Source organism: Lepidochelys olivacea (genome assembly GCF_965140295.1).
Source record: "Lepidochelys olivacea isolate rLepOli2 genome assembly, chromosome: 1".
Taxonomy (NCBI): Eukaryota; Metazoa; Chordata; order Testudines; family Cheloniidae; genus Lepidochelys; species Lepidochelys olivacea.
Window position 1 is genome coordinate 235,166,541 of NC_140411.1, and position 22,008 is coordinate 235,188,548.

Consider the following 22,008-nt stretch of genomic DNA (forward strand, 5'->3'; position numbering starts at 1 on the left):
TATTAGATGATACAGTATGTTATTTTGGTGTTCAATTAAGGCCAATGTCTTGCAGGAAGTCACAATAGATGACTACTCTGGACCTTTCTAGCCTTTAAAATAAATAAATCTATGCATGAATAAGTATACAAGTCAGTCAAACTATAGTTGAATGTTTCAGCAATGTCCAGGGAGAACACACTGCGGGGCTCCTTAGAGGACAAGTTATATTTACTCATTTAGGGCTTAGTCCTCTACTATTGAAGTTGGTGGAAGGTATGCCTCTGAATTCAGTGGCAGCAGGAAAAGGCCTTTATATTTGAGAAAGCATCTATCCTGGGTTTAGGTGCTGTACAAGATTGAAAATCCAAACCATAATGCCAAAGAAAATTTTAAAAGACAAGGGATCTCACACCAGGCCAAAATACAACATAGCCCATATGACAGTAAAGCCCTGTGTTCCTTTGACTTTAATGGCACATTAATGAATAACATCTGCACAGCACGTGTGGTAGAGGATCAGAAGCAAGCAAGTTAAAAAAAAAAAAAAAGCATAATAGCACCCCTGAGCAATCTCTCCCACAAGGTTGCTCTCTCAACTTAAAATTGAAGAACAATATAAAATTGAATGGGAAAAAAAAAAAAGCAGCAAGCTTTTTCATCTAGAAAAGCAGCTCCAGTGGAAACACACTCACTTTCAAAAAAAGGGGTGGAGTGGGGGGATTTTTAATGTAGAGCTTGTTGCACATCTGTAATGAGCTGTAATAGCTTAAATAGAACTATGGAGTTGTCATAGTCTTTTGTGATAATAAACTGACACTTATTGTATCATTCATTTTTTAAAGTTTTCAGATATACTGGACCAAAGGTTATCTTTATTTAAAGTAAAATTGAGAGTGAATGTAGTCCTCCTGAAAGCTGGGGACTAAAGCAAAGTTGGTCACATTTTCACAGGCAAGTGTTGTGCAAATGTCTTCCCAGCATAGATATCTGCCAGTACACCTCAGACCTGGATTTAAATACCTCCCTGATTTTCTACCTCTATAAAAAAAAATTACAATATTCTAAACATGTCAACTTACAATTAATGGGACTGCAATATCAGAGTGGAACATGGGAATGAGCTTTTTGGTTTGTTTTTAAATAAGGACAGTCCTGGGCTTCCAATGGACTTCTAATTTTGGTCAATTGGCTCAAAGTCCATAAGTTGGTTTGGCGAAGCGTACGTATGACTGTTAGTTTACAGGTATGTTGGCTTCTTTCTAAGTGAGGATTTGAACCAAGGTCTCCTGATGTGAAAGGCTGGAAATAAGAAAATTAGCAAATTCGTGTATAATTAACCACCATGTGCAAGACAGACATCAGCAGATCCAACTTCAACTTTTAAAAACAAAATCCAAAGTCAAGTCTCTGTTGCTCTATTTTATCCTTCATTCACGCTCTTGTGCCTAGATGTTCCATAGACCTCAATGTATGCATTACACTCCACATGCTAGGCCAAATATTGCTTTCACTAATGATGGTCTAAAACCAGAGTATCTACTAGTAAATGAACAGATACAGAAATCCAGTGTAATTAAGAGCAAAATTTAGTGCCCTCTGAGCTAAAATAAATGAACAAACTGAGGTGAGCGAAAGTGGAGTTTGATACTTAACAGAATGATTTAGCATTGGCAATGGGGGTGGCAGGCAGTCCAGCTAGGTCAAAACTTTCACATTATTGTAGTATGGTGCGGTACGTGTGACTCTGAACTGTATACTGTATAAAGGGCATATCTGGATGCCAAGCTATTGTAGATGCACAATCAAAGAATGGATGTAAGCACAACAGACCATGAGCCAACCTACCATTGTATTGTGCTGAGAAGTGGGAGTTCTATGGCCACAACTCTCTTGCGTCAGCAGAGAAACTGGCTGAAATTCCTCAGAGCGAGGCTTGTTGGGAAAACTCACATGCAAGGGAAGGTGAAAGGCTGGGAGCCCGTCACTCTCCTCTTCTTCCACTTTCTGTCTGCTTGTCACCATGGCTACCTCTCCATCTGCTTCCCCATACGGAGAGGCTGGTCGCTTGGAAGACATCCTGGAAGGAACAAAAGAGGAGAAAATAATAAAACCTCCAAATAAATCCTTAATGCCGTCATTGTGTGGTTAGGGGCCATTGTAACAGAAATGCCTTTTTTGTGCTGGCAGAGAGCAGGAAACCATCCAAATACCACTGCAAAGCATATACAATCAGGAACAATGGCCAAGCAGGTAGCAACAGAACAGTGCTTGTTTGTTGTGAGAATAATACACTAATACAGCACTCTTGTATTCCAGCTTCTTAAACATGAAAATTCACCTAAGAACACTGTATAATTAAATGCAATTCCTTTTTAAAAATACCCATCTAGTTTTACATTTTGCAAGAGCCTACAGAAAATGGATCGTCTCCCAGGACAAACTAGCATCAACTTCGCTTTTAAAGGACAATAATCTGTTTTGTTCTAATGATATCCAAGAAAGTAAAGTAAAAAAAATATCTTGCTTTCAAGCTAAAATTTTTGTGTTTCTAAAGCCACCTATCAAAGTGAAGGGTAAAATACAGTATTGTTGGAAGAAACTTGTAAGGTTCACAAGTCTAGTGTTAATAAGTATCTAAACATTTGGATGCTTAAACTATCTAAACTGCCTGACACTACAAAAATTGGATTCTAAGGATTGAATAAAGATTACCTGTCAAGATATCCTATACTTGCAATTTACAGTTGGATCAGAAATATCATAAGAACACACATAAAACATACATAGAAAAACCACACCCAAACTTTCAGTCAAAACTTGGACCCCCTAAAAAAAAAAATTCACAAAGTAGTACAATAAACTTCTTACATCCTTTTGCATCTCCTGTTTTCAGAGGAGATCAGAAAAATCAAAATATCATGAGAAAAGCTATATTCATCATGGTATTTCCATCCAAACCAAGCAGTAATAAAAAGCTCACAAGATAGCCCAATCCCATTAAACTTCTAACCTGGTTTCCAGAACAGAGAGTTCCAGATAAGTATCCAAACATTGTGGACTTACCCAGACCTTCTGAGGTTTGCCATCACTAATTAATTTACCACTGTTCTTGAAAATGAAGGCTTGTGTGTGGCATAACGGACCTGTGTTCTAACAAGAGGCATCTGTTGTAAGGAATGGAATCAAAAGCAAGAAAGTACTGATTTTAAAGCAGGAACCCATTCAGCCAGGATATAATCATAGGGGAAGGGACAAATAAACCAGTTATATTACTAAAAACAATACTACTACTTAATGAAAAATGGATATTCATGAGATTGAAAAGTGAAGAGTGTAAATAAAAAAGTTATAGGGAGAAGCTGAATGGAATAGTAAAAGACTGCTGCTCCTCCAAAGTGCAGCAATTATGATTCTAATTACACCTATTTTTACACTTTCCAGTTAAAACCTGTGTTTCAAAAGTCCAGCAGCCTCTTGAACCACATGTGGGGCTGCTGTGATGTGAAGCATGTCCAAACGATTTGGCATATTGAGCACGAAATGGTTCTTAGCAGCAGTCAACTGGGTCTGAAAACAAACAGTGACTTTAAAACAGTCCTTTGTTGTGACTTATTTTGCTTTTAATGATCTCATTTTTAGTTCTGCCCCCTAAGCCACATTAGATTATATTAAGAAAACTCAGACCCCCACAAAAAACCCACAGAACCTACACTTAGACTGGAGATATGCAACTATTTATATGTAGAGAACCAGCTTGTATTTTCTGTCTTATTCCAATGGACTAGCATCTTTTATACATATCACCTAAATTCTGTTTTCTAGACTCTCACATCTGTATGCCTGCTCAAACGTATGCATATGGACAGAGTTAATCAGACAGACTCTTGCTAACAGTATTGTATACTTAGCTGAGATACTTCAAGTTCTTACAGCCATGTCTGAAGTCCCAAGACCCTAATTCCCCTGCTACAGAATCCATGAGAGTTATTCATATTCTGCAGTAGAAGAGACAGAAACCTATGTTTAAATTTTCAAAAGTGATTTTGAGTGCCTGGTTTTGGTTACTCACTTTGAGATGCCTTAAAAAGACTTGTTTTTTAGGAAGTCTTAGGCCTGGGTTACACTGGGGCGGGGGGGTGAGGGGGCAGGGTTAGAACTAAGATACGCAACTTCAGCTACGCTATTTGCGTAGCTGAAGTGGAAGTATCTTAGTTCGACTTACCTGGCCACCCTCACGGTGGCGAGTCGACCGCGGCAGCTCCCCCGTCGACGCCGCTTACTCCTCAAGCCCAGGTGGAGTACAGGCATTGATTCGGGGATCAATTTATTGCGTCTCGACGAGATGTGACAAATCGATCCCTGACAGATCGATCACTACCTGCCGATCTGGCACGTAGTGAACACGTACCCTTACTGTCTGAATATCGGGGTTGTTTATAGTGTTTCAAGTTGGGCATCTGAAAATTGAGGCACTCAAAAACATTAGTCACTTTTGAAAGTGTAGGCTCTAGCTTTTAAAATGTAGCTAATGCCATGAAAAAAATACTGTAAGCTACTGTCAAAATCCTCCACAGCGATACACATTGTACCCTTTTATCCATAGTTAGGATCCCTTATCTGAAATGAGGGTCTCTTCCATATACTCTTCACCCAACTTGGTGTGAAGAACTTTCACCGGCGTTAAACATAGAATAAGTGCAAATGATGTCACAGAGTTCCATTGTGTAGTAGGAAGAGGAGAATCTGAAGAGCATTTCAAAGTTCTTCTACTAGCCCCACCCCTGAATATATAGATCCCTCTACAGTGCTCAATTAGCTTGCCAGGATTCATCGCCACTTCCTGCTGGCCACTGCTTCCAAAGGGAACAATTTAAGTTCTTACAGGAAAATATAAAGAAGGGAAGGGAGTGGGGAAGAGATAGGTGACACATTCTTATTTATTTTTAATACAGAATACTATATTTTTAGTCCATAACACCATGGGCCAGACTTTGAACCATAGTGCAAAGGGAGAGGGCACAAGAAACTCTCTCCTATTTTGCCCAGCCCCTATAAGGTCCAATCACAGTTGCAGTAGCAACTGTGATAAGTGTTTGACAGAGAGCAAGGACTGCTCCCTTCATGCCCTACCCACCCTAATGCAAGAGCGACAGGTAAGCAGGTGGGTCCACAGTCCTGCTTCCAGTTTTCACTGGCTTGGAGACTGAGAAGACACACAGAGGAAACTAGCAGCACCGTTCCGAGGTATACTCTCTACACACCTATCATATGTACCAGGGAGTTCAGGGTGGGATTGTCTTACTGGCTGCAGAGCTCTGCCCTGCCCTCTACTTGAGCCAATGTAAATCTGATACAATTTGGCCCTGTAATTTCATTACCACCGTTAGTATTCAATAGCAATCCTGTACAATAGAATAGTATTTAATTTTTCACTACATATATCTAGGAAACTCACACAAGTAAAGGCAAGACGTGAAAACTATTCCAACCTGAAACCCCATCATAAAGGGCATAAAATGTTAGAGGCTGTAACAGCAGAAAGCATCAAATTGTTCTGATAGGTTCATGGGCAGAAAACATGACAAAATGAATTCATTCACTGCTAGTTTTTTCATTATTTCCTCAGCTTTATTGGTCCCTCTAATGACATTTTAAAGACTCCAACACTTTATATCTTTGAATTCTCTTCCCCCCCCCCTCACATTTTGAACAGCTTCATTTTCCTACTGGGCTAATGCTAGGTATTAAGTGAGAGTCACCTATCCTGCATACAAGTAACCCTGAGCTCCAGTTATAAATAATATACAAAGGAAAATGGTTAATTAGCTAAAAGAGCTCAGTTGTTGAGTAACAAGGTTAGCAGGTCTATTCTTTTCCTTACCATTTTTTTTTTAAATTAGGTGTGGCAAAGAATATACTGATAGAACACAAAAATGCAACCATCTTGGGCCAAACCCTCAGCCTATGGAGAGTTATATCAACTTACACCAGCTGAATATCTAGTCCTTGCTTCTCCGAGCTTTGGTTCTCAGTTACACTAGTGTAAATTGTGTGTTCATACAGAGAGCAAGAAATAGGCATAGTTGGTAAAGTCAGCTAAATAATGGACCAAATTCTGAGCTTTGATGTACACCTCTCATTGAAATCAATATGTTTCTGTGCATCGTATCAAAGACAAAATTTGGTCAAAATAATAGTATAACCACAGGTAGTTAAGAGTTGAATCAGAACTGAATTTGCCTATCACCAATTCATTCTACCCAATATAAGCACAAGACAAAGCAATATGGTATTAATTTTCTGAGACAGACCTGAGTCCCCAAAGTTCAGAACTACACTCACACCCCAATGCTCATGTGCATTTGGATTCAGTTTTCAGCTAGTTGTAGAGATAGGCTTGAGCTGGATTCATGTTTGATCTCAATTTGACCAAAGACTGAATTGCAACTGAGGATTTAGATCTGATGTTCCAGTCCAGACCCATTACTAATTCACTTAAGAGGACCCGTTCTGTTAGGAAATGTATCTTGGTTTGGAATGCAGAAGACAATTAGCAGATCTATCTTTTCATCAAGTTTGCTGTCAATAGTTACATTATTAGTTCAGTAAAATCTTATTCTTTTAACTCATAGTTGGCTAAAGTATGATCTATACTATACTAGGCATGTGAGCTATCTGACAGCAGTAGGTTCTGCTGGCCTTCAGCTCCACCTGTCCATTCACTCTCATTCAATTTATCACTTATTCTTTGTAGATTAATAGCATCAGGATTTCAGTCTTAAAGTCAAAGGGAGTTTTGCCACTGACCTCAATAGGGCCAGGATTTCCCCCTAAGAGAATAAATGCTATGTTACATCCAAATGCAACACCTTCTCCTCCACTGCAAGGAGTGCTGGTTCCAGCCCAACCACTTCAGTGTACCAAAGAGTAGGAGTCAATTTCTTCTAGACACATTTGAGTTTAGTGCATGGAAAATAAAGGTGTAGCCTGTTGAAAGACTGTAAACAGAGGCCCATTTAAAAGTCCCCCACTATATTTCAATTTGTTCATTTGGCTTTGGATCATTTGATAAGTAATTGCATACCCTAAATAAATCCACAGAGGCAGCCAGTATTCAAGGAGATGGTGCCCTCTGGTATATAACCAACATCAATCCCAATTCAATCGCTTATTCCATAAAATTATGAAACTCTAATCTTGTTACATTCAGCAAAATACCCCAGAAATGTTTCAGATATCCACAAAGGCTTTTGAAGAAATGGCTTATCCATGTCTTTAAAAGTGACAAACACAGATGTGTCAAGAGAAAAAGATATGAGACTGTAAATCTTAACTTGTTGGGGAATTAATTAAGGGATTCATCAATCATTACACAGCTAACACCATATATATACAGCCAAAATCCCATCAGCTGCCACAACCTACAGCAATCTACAGGTTAAAAACTCCCAAAGTCCTTCTGTTCTGACTATGTATAAATGACTTTGTATAATCTAGCTTTAAGACCTGTAATTATAAAACAGCATTAAAACAGGCCTGCATAGTTATGGATAATTATAGCTGGTACACTTTTTAAAGAAATAAAAAGCTTTTCCATTCAAATGCAGGCTTTGCCTTTTTGACAGCTCCAAGTCCACAGGACGTAGAGATGATTTAAATTGTACGTCAAAATTTTGACTGTGCAAGACTTTTTCCTTTTTCCCTTATCAAGAAAGGCATTGTTGTTTTCTCGCCATAACCAGGCATGACAGCGCCTGACTGCAGTCTTATAACTAGTTTCCAAATCAGCATGAAAATGCTCACCTCCTGAGTTTCTTTTCTGCTTCAAAAAAAAGCAAAGTCCTTCTCATGAGCAGAGTTAAAACATTCAAACCCCTTCCACAGATAGTAGACAAAAAGCTGCATTGTGGGGCAAGAATGGACACACACAAAAGGCTATCAAAGTTCTCACCTTCTGCAAGAATTTAGGGGTAACAAACTAATAAGGAGACCGTGACATGAATTTACTCTAAGGGCCTGATCCTCAGCTAATTGATATCAGTGAAAAGACTTCCACTGATTTCTGCAGGCTTTGGATCAGACTCTTTGTTCAATCTTCTAATGATAGTATGAGACCAAAAGGAGAGGAGCAGAGACTGCAGTGGAATCTACAGGGGCATTTTCCTGTAGTAAACGTAGTACTTATAGAAGGTGTTCAACTGGGAGCCCTGGAGACTCTGCTTTTCCACAAAACAAGAACAGATTATTAGAGTTATCAGAATTCCCCACATGCTCACCAACATATCTCACCTCTGATCACATTTAGATATGAGAGAACAGTTCTGTTCCCAGGCTCATTCAAGCTGTCCCCTCTCTGTAGAGGCTCCCAACGAAGGCTGAAAACTCATGTTAATTATGATGGTCATTTGGGCACCAAATTCCTCTCTGTTTACTTACACTAAGTAAGTAGTACCTTCCTCACCAAATAGCCCTATTCATTTCTTCAAGATTACCTAGATAATAAAGCTATTACTCAATACAAGTAAGGGTGGCAGAATCCAGCATTTTGTCCCACCAGGAACTGTGCTGTGACCCCAGCTCCTTCTACACGGGTCAGTGTAGTCTGCTGAGTCTGTCTCCCAGCTTGGAGACAAAACAGTCAGCTATGCCCAGCTCTGTTTTAGTCTTCAAGATATGCAAAAAATGTAAAAAGGTAAGAGAGCCTCTGTGTAACAAAAGTGATAGTCCTGACCTGGACTGATACTGCAGGGTCCTCTGCCCACTGCCAGTAGCTCAAGATTCACAGCCCTCTCTTAGGTCCTATGGTCCCCCTGAGACTAACTGCCTTTTGCAGCCATCATGGCTGTTGAGGGGAAGTGTTTGTGTGTCTGTCTTTCTTTCTCTCTTACAGAGCCAGGTCCTCCTCTTATATCTTCCAGCTGGGAATGAGAGCCACTCATTAGCTGCATCTGCTGATTCCCAAACTGCTGGGCTTCTCCTTAAGCCAGGGCTTGCTGTTCCCTGACTCTGCAAGCCCTTCAAGGAGCAAAGTGCCCTGCACTTCTGACAGACTTCAGATGGTAACTATTTTGAATCACTTGCAGTCTGGCGTGCAACTTTTCACTGCAACAGTTCTGCAGTTAAAAAAATTTTGTTAATCAATTAAAATGTGTGCACAAGAATAAAGAGGAAAAATATGTCTCAGCTGTCACTCATACTGGGACAAATAATCTATTAATTATACTTTCTTAGAACATATCAATCAGCCACCTTCTTCAAATGCATGCATGTTACAAAAACTTTATTGAAAAAAGAAGTTCTGAATGGTTTTGCCTTTGCAGTGATTAAGATGACTGTTAATGAAAACTAAACTCACCGAGGTGGAAACTGTATAACAGTCTTGCATAGAAAATTATTACAGCACGTAAAGTAGTTACCACTACTATCATTAATTTTCCCTAATAATTTCATGTATAATAATAATAAATAATTTTGAAATAATTTCAAATTTAAACATAATATGTTCCCTCGCTCTTCTCTTTTCCAAAACTTCCACTTTTCAGGTTTGACTTTTGACTGACGGTGGGTTTTCTTGTTTTTTGTTTTAAAGTTTGAGCAAAAATAGTTCAGTTGTTTCTGCCTCAGAACAAGGTGGAGAATGGTGGGGGAAGACCCTTTCTCCATTTAAAAAAAAAAAAAGCACAGTTTTAATGTATAACAGCCCTACCTGCCAGAACAGCTGGACATTTATCATATTTGTTCTTTTTGAGGAGACTTGTGTCTGAGACTCCTAAGGGAACATGGTTTCAATTTGACTGCATGTATAACTAGAAATAGTCAAAAACTTTCCATCAAAACTTTTTTGTAACTGCAAAAATTTTCACATAAATGTCTGCTTTACTTGACATTTTTCTATTTTTAATCGGAAAACTGAAAAACTGATTTTTTTTTTTGGTGGGGAATAAGAGGCGGGATCAATGAAGAATTGAAATTTTCCATTGACAATAACATTATATATTTTGTTGTTGTTGAAATTTTCCACAGGAAAAAAACATCCATCGTCTGACTAGCTCTAGTGTAACCCTTTGGGAAAAGCTGCATGCTGCATATGCACAGTATGTTATTCACAATTAGGGTGACCAGACAGCAAATGTGAAAAATCGGGATGGGGCTGAGGGGGTAATAAGAGCCCATACAAGAAAAAGACCCAAAAATCAGGACTGTCCCTATAAAAGCTGGACATCTGGTCACCCTATTCACAGTGTATTCTGCTAACCTTGTGAAGCATCCAGCTAATAAAAGGCTGTGCTGTAGATATGGCTCACCTAGTTATGAAGTAAAATGGTTCCTGCAGCTTTGCTGAGGCTAAGAGCCCTTGCCTCAACCACTACATCCTTTGTAAGGTGATGAAGGAGCTCTTAACAAGAGGACAAGCGCCACTCGCCTATTGTAGACCTTATATAGTTCTTTATTCATTTGTGGATCTCAAAGAAAGGTACGTATTATTTTACACTTTGCCTAGCTGAAGCACGGCAATGCTAAGTGACTTGTGCAACATCACACAGCAAATAAACATCAGCTTGAGATCTGCCAAATTTACTAGACTGCAATGTCTTGTACTGTATATCAGTTAAAAGAACTAAAAATCTAATACCCTACCCAGAGTACAGAAACAATATAGTTTCTGTAGGATTGGACCTTGCCTCTGCAGATGTGTGCACTTTAAAGGATGAAGCTTCAGAACTTGGACTTTTGCAGTGCTCTGAGCAAGAGAAGAGCCCAAAATCCAAAACACAGCTACAATCACAGTAAACACACTAACGTAATGGGGCCGTGTCAAACACAATGAGCATCCATCAGCACAAACTCTGAAACAGCAGGATGCAGTCATTGTTGATGTTTCAAGTAAACTGAGCCTGATCATTGGCTTCTTGCATGCAAAGAGCCTCTGCTTGGATGATCTTGAATTAAATCCACAAGCTCACTTATTTTCTAGTATGTCCTCTAAATTAGCCCTTGCCTCATTTTATTTCTTTCCTGTTTATACCTCTACAGGCATTTCCCTGTTAATTTTTCCACTTAATAAGCATATCTTATTTTCTTCTCTTTCCTTTTCAACATTCATCCTCCTACCACAGTGGAAATTGCAGATTTTGGTGTTTGTATTTGTTTTTCTTGTAAAGGTTTATGAACTAGTCAGCATTAGGCTATTGAATGTCACAATCCCTACAACATTAGGTAAGCGTCATTCTTTTGCCAGCTGAACTACAAATTGGGATCAGATCAAATAAGACAATCAAAACACTGAAACCTTTGGAGCTTTATTGTAGAAACTGCTTTTTTGAAAACAATGAAAAACAATATTTCTCAGTCAACCTCCAGTGTCAGGGTGGGGAAACTGTGCTGCATGCTGGAAGGAGTCTATTCATCTTTCTCCACATACACGGACATACAAATAATTTCCATTGACATTAGTGTCAAATACAGCAAAACACTGAGCTGTTAAGTCCTCTAAGAGTTTGACCATTACGAATAGCTTACGTATGACAGAGCAATGTGAGCAAGCACAGATTCACTTTGAAAGACTAGTTATTGTTAAAACTTTTGACTCTGCACAAGTTTGGGGGCTTACCCTTGCCCCTCCATAGTAATTGCTTAATCAAACTGAAACCAAATTCTTTACCAGCATAATGTTAAACGACGAATAATGTTAGTTAGAATCAACATTAACAGCAACAACTCCCTACCACCAGAAGCCTTGATTTCAGTATGATGAGCCACTTATTTGACTCGGAAATCTAGTGAGAAACTGCCAGCTTCCCCCACTATTCCATGCTCTCAGACCCATGAAGCCATTGCTTAATACTGTGATTTCCAAACAAACAGCTGCCCAGGTTCATGCATTAAATATTTGATCACCAAGCAACAGATACAAACCGCCACCATCTAAATACACACTGAAACGCTCTTATTTTGAAGGTATTCTTCTTTATTTTTAAAATAATAACCTTCCCTAATCAGAGGTCCTCTATAATCAGAAATGAATTTGGAACATCAAAATACACAGAAACAATTCTGGAGTTTTATTCTACTTTGCTTTAACGTAGTTTCACATCCAAGTTCAGTATGAATAGTTTCTGCTGTATTTATGTGTAATTCTAATAAACATACAGATATAAACTACATATACAAGTTTTCCCTGAATACACAAACACTTTAACACTTTTGCACCTTAACTATAGGTTTCACTCAGACTGTAATTATATACATCCCACCTATAAGTGCCACTCATATCTATGACATTTACAGAAGAAACGTATATAATTACAGAGTGACACCTATATATGTAAGTGAAACTTATATTTAAACAAGGGTTATATATATGTGTGTGCATGTGACATTCATGTCCTGATCCTTCACCATTAAAATTAATGAGAAGTTTACTATTGACTTAAATGGGAACTGGATTGGGGCCTCAATGAGATCTTGTGTATGCATTTATTAGAATTATATATTATAGGCAGAACACCACTTCAGTTAAAGTGCCTAAAGTGTTTTCATTCTAAGATGTTATTTTCAGCTCTTTAACATTTACAATTTTGTTAAACCTTTTGGATTGATATTTGGCAAATACTTCCGTAGCCGAGGAGCAAATATTTTTGGAAAGATTGAGTGGGGAAAAATCAATCAAGCCAATTTTGAAAATAAAATAAGTGGGAAAAATGTCATTTCCTCCCATTAAGTTAAAAATGCAATCTTTTTTGAATATAGCATCTCAGGATTTTGAAGTAAAATCTTGAAATCTGGCAAGGAGACAGGTCTTAAGTCCTAGATGTGCCTTTCAGAAGTTGGTAAAAATATTGCAATTTGTGAAAGTTATGTGTTTAAATAAAAAAGAAGATTTTGCTCAGACACACTGAATTTTGTAAAGCAGAAGTTTAGCATTCTCCACACATTCCACTGGTTCTGTGTGAACACGTGTCTCTTAAGATTATTCACAGAGACTCATGCCTCCTTTCCTCCAATAGGGGGACTGCATATGGAATAAAATAGCAAGGTACACGGACTAAGGTAAGACTCCTGTTTCATTGACTGCACATATTGTCAAGTGCAGAATGTTCTATTGCTGTCTTGCTAAGAGTTGAACATGCTTATATTAGATTCTCCATTTTTCTTTTTAAAAGACCTAGGCAGTAACAAAAAATACAATGTGATCATCCAATGAAAGACTGTGTTGCAATGCATATGCCCCTTTGGGTCTGGGTTTTACTTGCACAAGAGCCTTAATTTTGTCATCTTCTGACTTCTGAGTCTCTAACATTGTAACATCATGAATATTCATACTCCCACACACGTGTGCAAACGTACTCCACATATGCGCATGGGCTCCCATTGACTTCAGTGGGAACCCTGCATGCATCTGTGGGTAGTTGTTTTGGGGTGTTCCCCCCCCCCCTTCTCGCTATCTCTATAAATAAATAAAATAAATGTTATGTATGTATATAAACATATGTATGTATGTGTGTATATATATAATACACACAAACACACACATATATATAGAAACACGCACACACGACTATAAAAGTACCTGCCAAGCCAAGTTTCAGCCACAAAGACAAACATTTGTAAAAGTTATAAACAGCTGAAAATGGCCCCTTAGCGTGTACCTGAACTATAGGTGTTGCAGTGCTTATAATACCTAGATATACACACCCACCCATAGATAAAAGCACACACACACACAAAGTATCAAAATGTGAGACATATGTCTAGAGACAGTGTAACAATCCACTTGAACACTGTGAGGAGTCTCTACTTCTATTTCTTTATACAACGTGTGGTACAAAGAACTAAAACACAGTTGTAAAAACGTGTTCACTTTAAAATCTTTGGCAGTAAAAGAAAAAAAATTGAGGCCAGCATCTCTCACTCCAGGAAAACTCAAAGGAAGTCTGCCATTCACCCTTCCATAGGTACTTTGTCTACCTCCATGTCTGTTGTTCAATAGCAATTCCCATAAAGCTCCCCAAAGCCCCAGCTGTATAAACCAATGCTGTCAAAGAGCACAGTTAAGGGATGGATGAAACAGGGAGGGGTGTCTAACATGTTGACCACTGGCTGAGCTTATGAGGATAAAGGAGCCTTGATGGAGCGAAGTAATCATCCATTGCTGTTTGTTTATTTTACCTCCTCCACCACATACTGGAAGCTTTTTTGTTTTTTCCATTACCAAAACCATCCCCCCACTGAGAGGCCTTTGTGATCTAAAAGGGGCAGAGCCCCTCTTTCTTAACACTGGCAAGTTTATGTAGGCAGATTTGTTCAAACGCATCTTAAAATAAACATTTGGCTCCTTCCACTGTATCGAACTGTCCACACACTGCCTTTCAAAATACTTTTTAAAATCAGTGTAAGAAATACACTTGGACTAGGTTATTTTTACCAAGACTTACTAAAACAGCTTTGCATTTCAAGACACACACTGCTGTGGAAGTCCAACTTAGAAGCTACAGTTTTCTGAAAACACACACACGCACAACACGGTATGGTAAACAAAACCTGGCTGGTATGGCCATATCAAGTGGTATGCCAGTTTTCTTAAAGTCATTTTCATAAATAACATTTCAGTGTCTTCACTGGGGGCGGGGGGAGGGGGCACCAATTATAATATAGGTGAATTGGGCATTATAGCTGTTATGAGAAAGTGATCACTCCCCTGGGAAGAAGACTTTAAGGGTACTTTACTTTATGCCACGGAACTGCAGGTTCCACTGACATGAGAGCTGTAGGTGCTAAGCACCTCTGAAAACCTGTACATCTATTTAAAAAAAAGAAGTGTGCAAATTTGGTGTTAGCCAGAGTTCCAGAACAACAGTCCTAGGGACTGAAGTCCTTTACTTATCCATAGAAGAGGTGCAGCAGAGGCAGCAAACAAGGAAAGTTCTCCCACAAAGCTCACCAATTTGCCCCAGCCACACCCTGGAAGGACTGCTTCTGGGGGCGGGGGAAGGAGGATAGTCCACTCTCCATACCCTGTCAATCCCTGGCCTCTCTACTGCACTGTAGCAAACGAGGTAACTAATCACTGTCAATTCTGTGATGTGAATAAGTTTAAATTAGGAACTTGAGAAAGACCATGCACTCATTTCATACAGGTCACTGAACAGGCACTGAATATCACTAGTCCACTGATCAGTAACCACTTCCCACCATTTCTGACCCGAGCAAGATTCCAACAATATAAAAGCTGCATTTTTCTGACAGAAGACTTAACTAGAGTACCACTTCAGAGTACACCTTTCATAATATCCTCTAGTAGAACTGTCCCTCATAGTAGACTAAACTTCAACCCATATCAATAACAGCAACTTACAATCACTGAGTTCCTTTTACTTAAAGTGCTCATTCTACCTATTAAATAAGCCTTGCCATGAAATAAACATTATCCAACTCAAAATTGACATTATAAACAGAAGTATAGAGGCCCAATTCTGCTCTTCTACAGAAGTAACTCCCCATGGGTTTAAATGAGTGTAAATGACATTTAAAAAAAACCACAGCGCAAATCAGGGCAAAACTGGGACTCGAACCCAGGACTCCTGATTCCCAGTTGCCTCTTTTAACCACTAACCATGCTGCTTCCCTACCAGCACAAGAAATGCAGAAGTCAATGAAATAAAATATTGCAGAGATGATGTAAAGTTGGAAAGGAAAATAGCCTCCCTCCAAACCCTTCTCTGGGAAATTAATATGAAGGATGTAATGAAAGAAGGCTATTACGGCCAGATCTCAAGTCCATTCCAGTTCTCAATGATTTTGGTAGATTTTTAAAACATTGACTTCCATGGAAAGGGTAGTTTGTCATTATGTTGCCTCCTGTAGCTAGCAATCACTCTTTCACAAGCTGGAGGTAGCCGATGAGCATAACCTTGAGCTTGTTCAGCTCTTATCTTTTGTTTAAATGTATCAATACAACTACACTGGATTTTAACCTTTAAAAAAATGTAAACCATATTCTGAAGTCTGCAAGATTTAGGAGCATTCCTTTGGGGACATTTTCAGCTGTGCAGCATGCTTCTAGTTCTGCAAATCTGTTTGCAAGGTGGATGAAATACAGAGATCTACAGCTGGGTTTCCCCACAGAGAATTTTAGGAAGGCAGCCTCAAGATTATAAAATTCTACCGATTAACGAACTCATCAAATCTAGGGTTTTTTGATGCTTCTGTTCCTTCCCTGCCTCCTCTCACAAGGACAGAAACAACAACAAAAAATGCAGACTGTGTATAGCCCTCCTATTACCCATCCTCCCACCCCAGTTTCGTGTGGATGTAGAATAAAGGCCACGTTTTTAAAGGTATTTAGGTGTCTAAAGATGCAGATAGGAGCTGAGTGCATTTTTCAGAAGTGCCCATGCACCTAACTCCTATTGATTTCAATGCAAGTCAGGCACCTACACACCTCTGAAAAACCCACTAGGACCCTATCTGCATCTTTAGGCACAGGCACCTAAATACCTTTACAAAAATAGATCTACTTCTCTTCTCCCTTTACACTATGTATTACAGAGCTTTTACTCCTGCATAGTTATTTTCATCTTCAAAACAGTTTACCAATATTAATGAATTATCACACAATCCCATTTTACACATGGAGAAACTAAGCAAGAGATGTTAAGTGGCTTGTCCAGCTCCACTGAGTCAAAGCAGGGATTAAGATATAGGCGATCCCCATCCAGTGCTCAGACATGACAGTCTCTGAATCTTATCCTTGCAAACTATACTCTTTAGCCCAATTGCCTCTGTCTGCTGCTTAGTGATCAAATATTTAATGCATGCCATAAAATGAAAATATAAACTCTGCAGCAGTGCCTCTTATTGGTCATGCTCCATTACTTAAACCTGGTGGTAACATGTGCCTATATGATGGTTTTCAATTTTATTATAGTCTCTATTTGCTCACTCACTTAAGATGTTTAAAGAAGAGTTGTATGGATTATCAGACAGTCTGAAAAGTTGAGTCCAGAGCTCTTCAAACACAGTCATTTTTGTCTTGTTAGCACAAGTAAAGTAAAAGCCTTGGGCAGGTGATTTAACATCCAGTTTATCCAAAAGGACTTCTAAAGGAAAAGGCAACCTTTGTAATTGTTTGTGATAATTTCCAAACTGATCATTAATTATCAGCTGTTAGTGAGCATTTCTTCCATCAATAGCACTGTGAAATTAATTTATTTCACGTGAAATCCACAATTGTTGATACTGCAAGCTGTATAATCAACCATTTTTCAAAACAACAAAAGTTACTAAAGTGGGCAGCAGCACTACTAAGTGGTTTCTGTTCATCTATTTTGTTTTCCCAACTAGTTAGAAACAATTTACCCACCAATATGAAAACAGAATAATAATCCTCTATTATTGTTACATTTTACATTCTGTAGTATCTTCCACTTGAGGTAGTAGTTACAATTGATTTAGACCAAATCAACTCTGCTTAATTAAATATACATCGATTTGCAAAGACAAGTAACTTTGAACTGATTTGGAGAAACTTCATTTTTCTTTTTTGGTTTGTTTGGGAGTTTTGTTTGTTCCTCCAGAACTAAATGCATACAATTTTAAAGTAATACAGAATTGTTGAATCAGAATATTACAGATTTGGAAGGGGACACAAGGGGAACAGAGATTCAGGAAGAGGTCACTAGAAGTAGAATTGATTAGTGTTCCCTCCTCAAATTCACATGGCTCAACTAGCATGGCACATTCCACACAAGACACTGTTTTAACAAAAAATATAGTTAAGGACAGAAATGTTATATAATTCCCTGACCAACTTTTTTCTTATTACTCAGACACAGTCCAAAGTGTGTAACTGTAAGCAGATCTCTGTACTATCCAGTGATAAAAGGGATACCTTACATTCTTACAGAGCTTGATTCAGTTCCATTAGAGTTAATGGAGATTCTCCCATTCGCTTTAATGGAGTAGGACTGAGTTCACAGTACTTTGTATCTCAAGGAACCATTTCACCCACCATGAAATTCAGCCATGGTACTCATGAAACACAAACATGTCAGCTGTTTACCTGCGCATAGCAACTCTGCACAGATTTAGTATGGAAATTAAGAATACTGTATCAAATTGAAACTGACAACAAAATTCACATGGGCAATATGTAAACACCCTAAATGGATTTTAGCAGAGACAAAAACAACAAAGAAATCTGAGACGCTCAAATGGAAGATGCTATAAAAAGTGCAAAGTATATGATTATACTACTCTTGGAAAAAGCTCCATAATGAATAGAATCTATATATCTAATGGACCCAGCATCACTGTATGTAGGTGACACACCACAAGGAGTGAGAGGCTGAGTTTTAAATGCCTAAGATAGCACAAGTAATAGCCCTCTAATGCTGCGGCAGGCCACTGCTTCAGCTCTGTCTCTAAGGGAAGAGTAATACTGAATCAGCAGCACCAAGGTCTCACTTCCAAAGAGTGACCAGGTTTGACCCTGCTTAGCGGCTGGTATAGTAAAATGACAGGTTATAGACAGTTAAGGAAAGCTGGAAGTTATGAGAGTCCTCACTGTAGGTATATGAAACCTTTATGATCTGTGGGTGAAGTTCATGTTCAACACAGTCTTAAAGGACGTAGTCATAATACAGCATATACACTAGTGGTGGTACACCACAACGATCCTCATTATCTCCAGTATAAACCCAGATTTCTAAAGGCTTAGTACATGGCTGGAAAAATATTTGGACAGATTTTCATCTCTCTACCCACTTTATTAAGCCCCCCTCACTCCCCATATAAAAGGTAGATGCCTCACTATGCTGGAGAGATTGCATGTGCCATTTCCAAATTCAGTCATTCATTTGGCCTTCTCACTACTGCAAAAAGTTTCATCACAGTACATATAGGATGTAAGATCTCCAAGGAAACAAATATAACATTTAAGGAAGAAAGGAAAGAAATAATGCAGTTCATGATTCTCCCTTCTGTTACATCAGTTTTACAACAGCGTAACTCCACTGAAGCCAATTATGTAATGGAGTGGGGAATCAGATCCACATAGGAGTAGTGAAACACTACACTTTTGGCATTTGCAAATATATTCATATATTGGATGGGCCAAAGTTAGATTCATCGCCCACATACTGAAGGCTATCCCAGTGTCCCATGGCTGAACCCACCACTGGCAGTTTCACTGGCAGAAAATCAAGATACATCAGCAATGATACAATCAATAAAAATTATTGAAAAGGTACACTTTCGTGGTCAAAGTTTCATTGGCATCTGAAATAAACGTTTAAATGGAAGGGCAGGGGATTTCTCATCAAAGCTGAATCTTTTGTGGAATCCTTTTATATTTTTATTTATTTTTACAGATGAAAAAGCACAGTACGCTGACATATGCACAGAAAAAAAATCACAAAACTCCAAAACCAAAAGCACAAGAGTACCAAGGCAACACACTTGTCAGTATAAAAACAGACTCTCTCTTCATATGGCCTATGCCCCATTAGTGATGACTACAAGAGAGTCCCATTTTTGCTCTCTGATAGATCTTTCATCGAATAAGACTATCGGAGGGTGGGGAGAGAGAAAAACTAGGATAGCTGTATTCTTTCAAATTCAAATACTTTAGGCCTAAAGTAGTAGTTCAGCAAAATTTAAAAGAGTGTTCACACAAATGCTGATTCAAAGTGCAGAAAAACCTGAGCTGCAATGACCTGTTAAACAACTCTGTTGGAAAATACCTGGATTGGACTAATATCTTCCCCTGTGTGAGAGAGAGAGTGATAGCAAATGGCCTGTTAATCGAGAGAGAGGCAAAAATAAACACTGCCATCTTGTGCAGAGAAACCAAGGGAAGCTACTCTATTTTGCTTTAAGATGCAATTATGCTCTGAATAGCAACTATGTAAAATGATGCCATCTTACTCAACAGAGCTGCGCCCTGTATACATTGAGAGCACTATATGCTTCTTTTAAAGTTGGGAGGAGGGTTGCAGGTTATTATTATTTTTACTTTTGTAAATCTTGCAGAACCAATGACTCTAGGTAACAAAATTATATTTTATTACATATCACATGGCACAAAATTTATTAACTAAGTTCTAATTGCAGGGTCAAAGTCTGTCCACATTTGGGCTTATGCAACTCCCATTGTCTCACCATCTGCAAAGGTATCTGAGGGAACAAACTGAAGGCAATGGAGTTACACAGTTGTCACTGAGGGCAGAATTTAACCTGCAGAATCTTTATTACTGGCCACAAACCAGGAAGAGGAAAGAACTCAGCTTGATTGTCAGATCCCAAGTTAAGTTTCCCAGGCTAGCATGTAAAGAAGGCAAATTTTTAAAAAGTTAAGCATATTTTAAGTGTAAATACTAAGCACATTTTATTTTGAAATTAGAGACAATAAACCTTTAATCCCATTCTGTCATTTTAATTGTCTCTTTTCAGAGTAGAACCAAACTAATATCTCCAATGCACACTTAGCATCTGAAGTAAGATTTATAATAAGCAAACAATTCAGCAATATATCATACATGATAACAACTCCCTGATCTGTAATTCACAGTATGATATTAAGGCTGTGATTCCTTAGGGACTTATACACTTGCTTGATTTTAGGTACATGAGTAGTCCTGATTAATTCAATTTGTGCCCTCAGCACCACCTGTGCAGACATTGGAGAAAAAGGGCTTGCATGGCTCTCTTTGAGGTCAGAATTTGGTCCTGCAGTTCTAACTTAGTTAACATTTTTATTGATGTTTGCTGTGGAAGAGAACCCTACTCACTTGCCAGAAAGAAATAAAATGGGATTTCTTACATGCATCCAGTCTTTGTAGAATCAGGTCCTACACAAGGGGAGGATAGAAACTTACATAAAACATTTCAGCATGTCCAGTCTTTCAACAATACTCTCTAGTAATATCTAACATCTAAGTAAAGGAAAGGTTTGCTGTGTGGAATGGGATGGGGTTAATGTAATGCAAACTGTTAAATGAAAAAGCAAAAGTAATTTCAATTTGGTGCCTTCACATTTCACACTCCAGAGACTTTTATGGGTTAAATGAAAGAAAGATAGGGGGGAAAGGGGAAGAGGAAAGAAAAAGAGATTTTTTTTTAAGAACTGCTCCAAAGTGGATTGTTTATTTAATTGAATTCCACTTAATTAAGTCAAGAGACAGTTTGAGGGAAACCAACAAAAGGTATTTTATTTAAACACAGATATTTCTTGACATGGACCTACAACAGCAGCATGAAGTGCAAAAGTACACATACCCCCTCTCTTTTTCTCTCTCTGCCTAGTCCAGAATCCAAATGGTTAGCCTTACTTCACCCTCACAGTAAGGAGTGGATTAAGCAGAACATTACTTACAGCCACACCAATTAAGGAGGGATTAATTGTAACTTTGCCTCCTGTCCCTCTAAAGATATAAATTTGTCCACCAAAATAAAACTGAATTTAGTCAAGTAGACAGCTGCAAATGTAAAGGCAGATTCATGAATTATGTTCTTTACCAACTGAGTAGCACTTTCTTCTATATTTGAACCTTGGACTTCAGTGGGACTACTCCTCGTGAGAGTAAATGCTCAACAATGGAAGTAAAGGTTGCACAATCAAGTCTTTAACCTCTCTGTACTTCAATTTCCTCATATGTACAATAACAACACCTATTTGTCAGGGGTATTGTGCAAGTTAATTCCTTAGTGTTTATAAAGCACCCTGGGATGCATAGAAGGCATTACACAAATAGAGAGTATTATCATCATTACAATAAACTGAGGTATATTCCAATTACAGTTTCTGGTGAATTCTCTCTAGATTTCCATTGAGGGTGTCTTTTGCTTCTTGAAGTACAGTCCCCTAAATAGGAGACTGAGCTATAACACTATTATGTCCTCTCTATGTGACTTGGATTTCATGGTTTAATGGCAAATTTGGAGCTAGAAATCTGACTTGTGGGAAAAATCCAAAAACCTGCAAAGAATTACTGTATTACAGGAATATCAAGTGTATTTCAGAAAAAC

General features: G+C 38.4%; 1 protein-coding gene across 17 annotated transcripts in view; it reads right to left on the reverse strand.

Moving 5' to 3' along the window:
- Positions 1 to 22,008, reverse strand: part of SOX5 (SRY-box transcription factor 5) — a 422,522-nt gene that overhangs the window by 310,192 nt on the left and 90,322 nt on the right. For 14 of the 17 annotated variants that reach the window (XM_084642767.1, XM_084642768.1, XM_084642765.1 and 11 more), the window contains one exon: positions 1,828 to 2,059. In XM_084642767.1, the coding sequence (XP_084498893.1) occupies positions 1,828 to 2,058 (231 nt within the window). In that variant the 5' untranslated portion in view covers position 2,059. The remainder of the gene's footprint in view (positions 1 to 1,827; positions 2,060 to 22,008) is intronic. The other 3 variants (XM_084642769.1, XM_084642771.1, XM_084642770.1) reach the window with 1 other exon arrangement.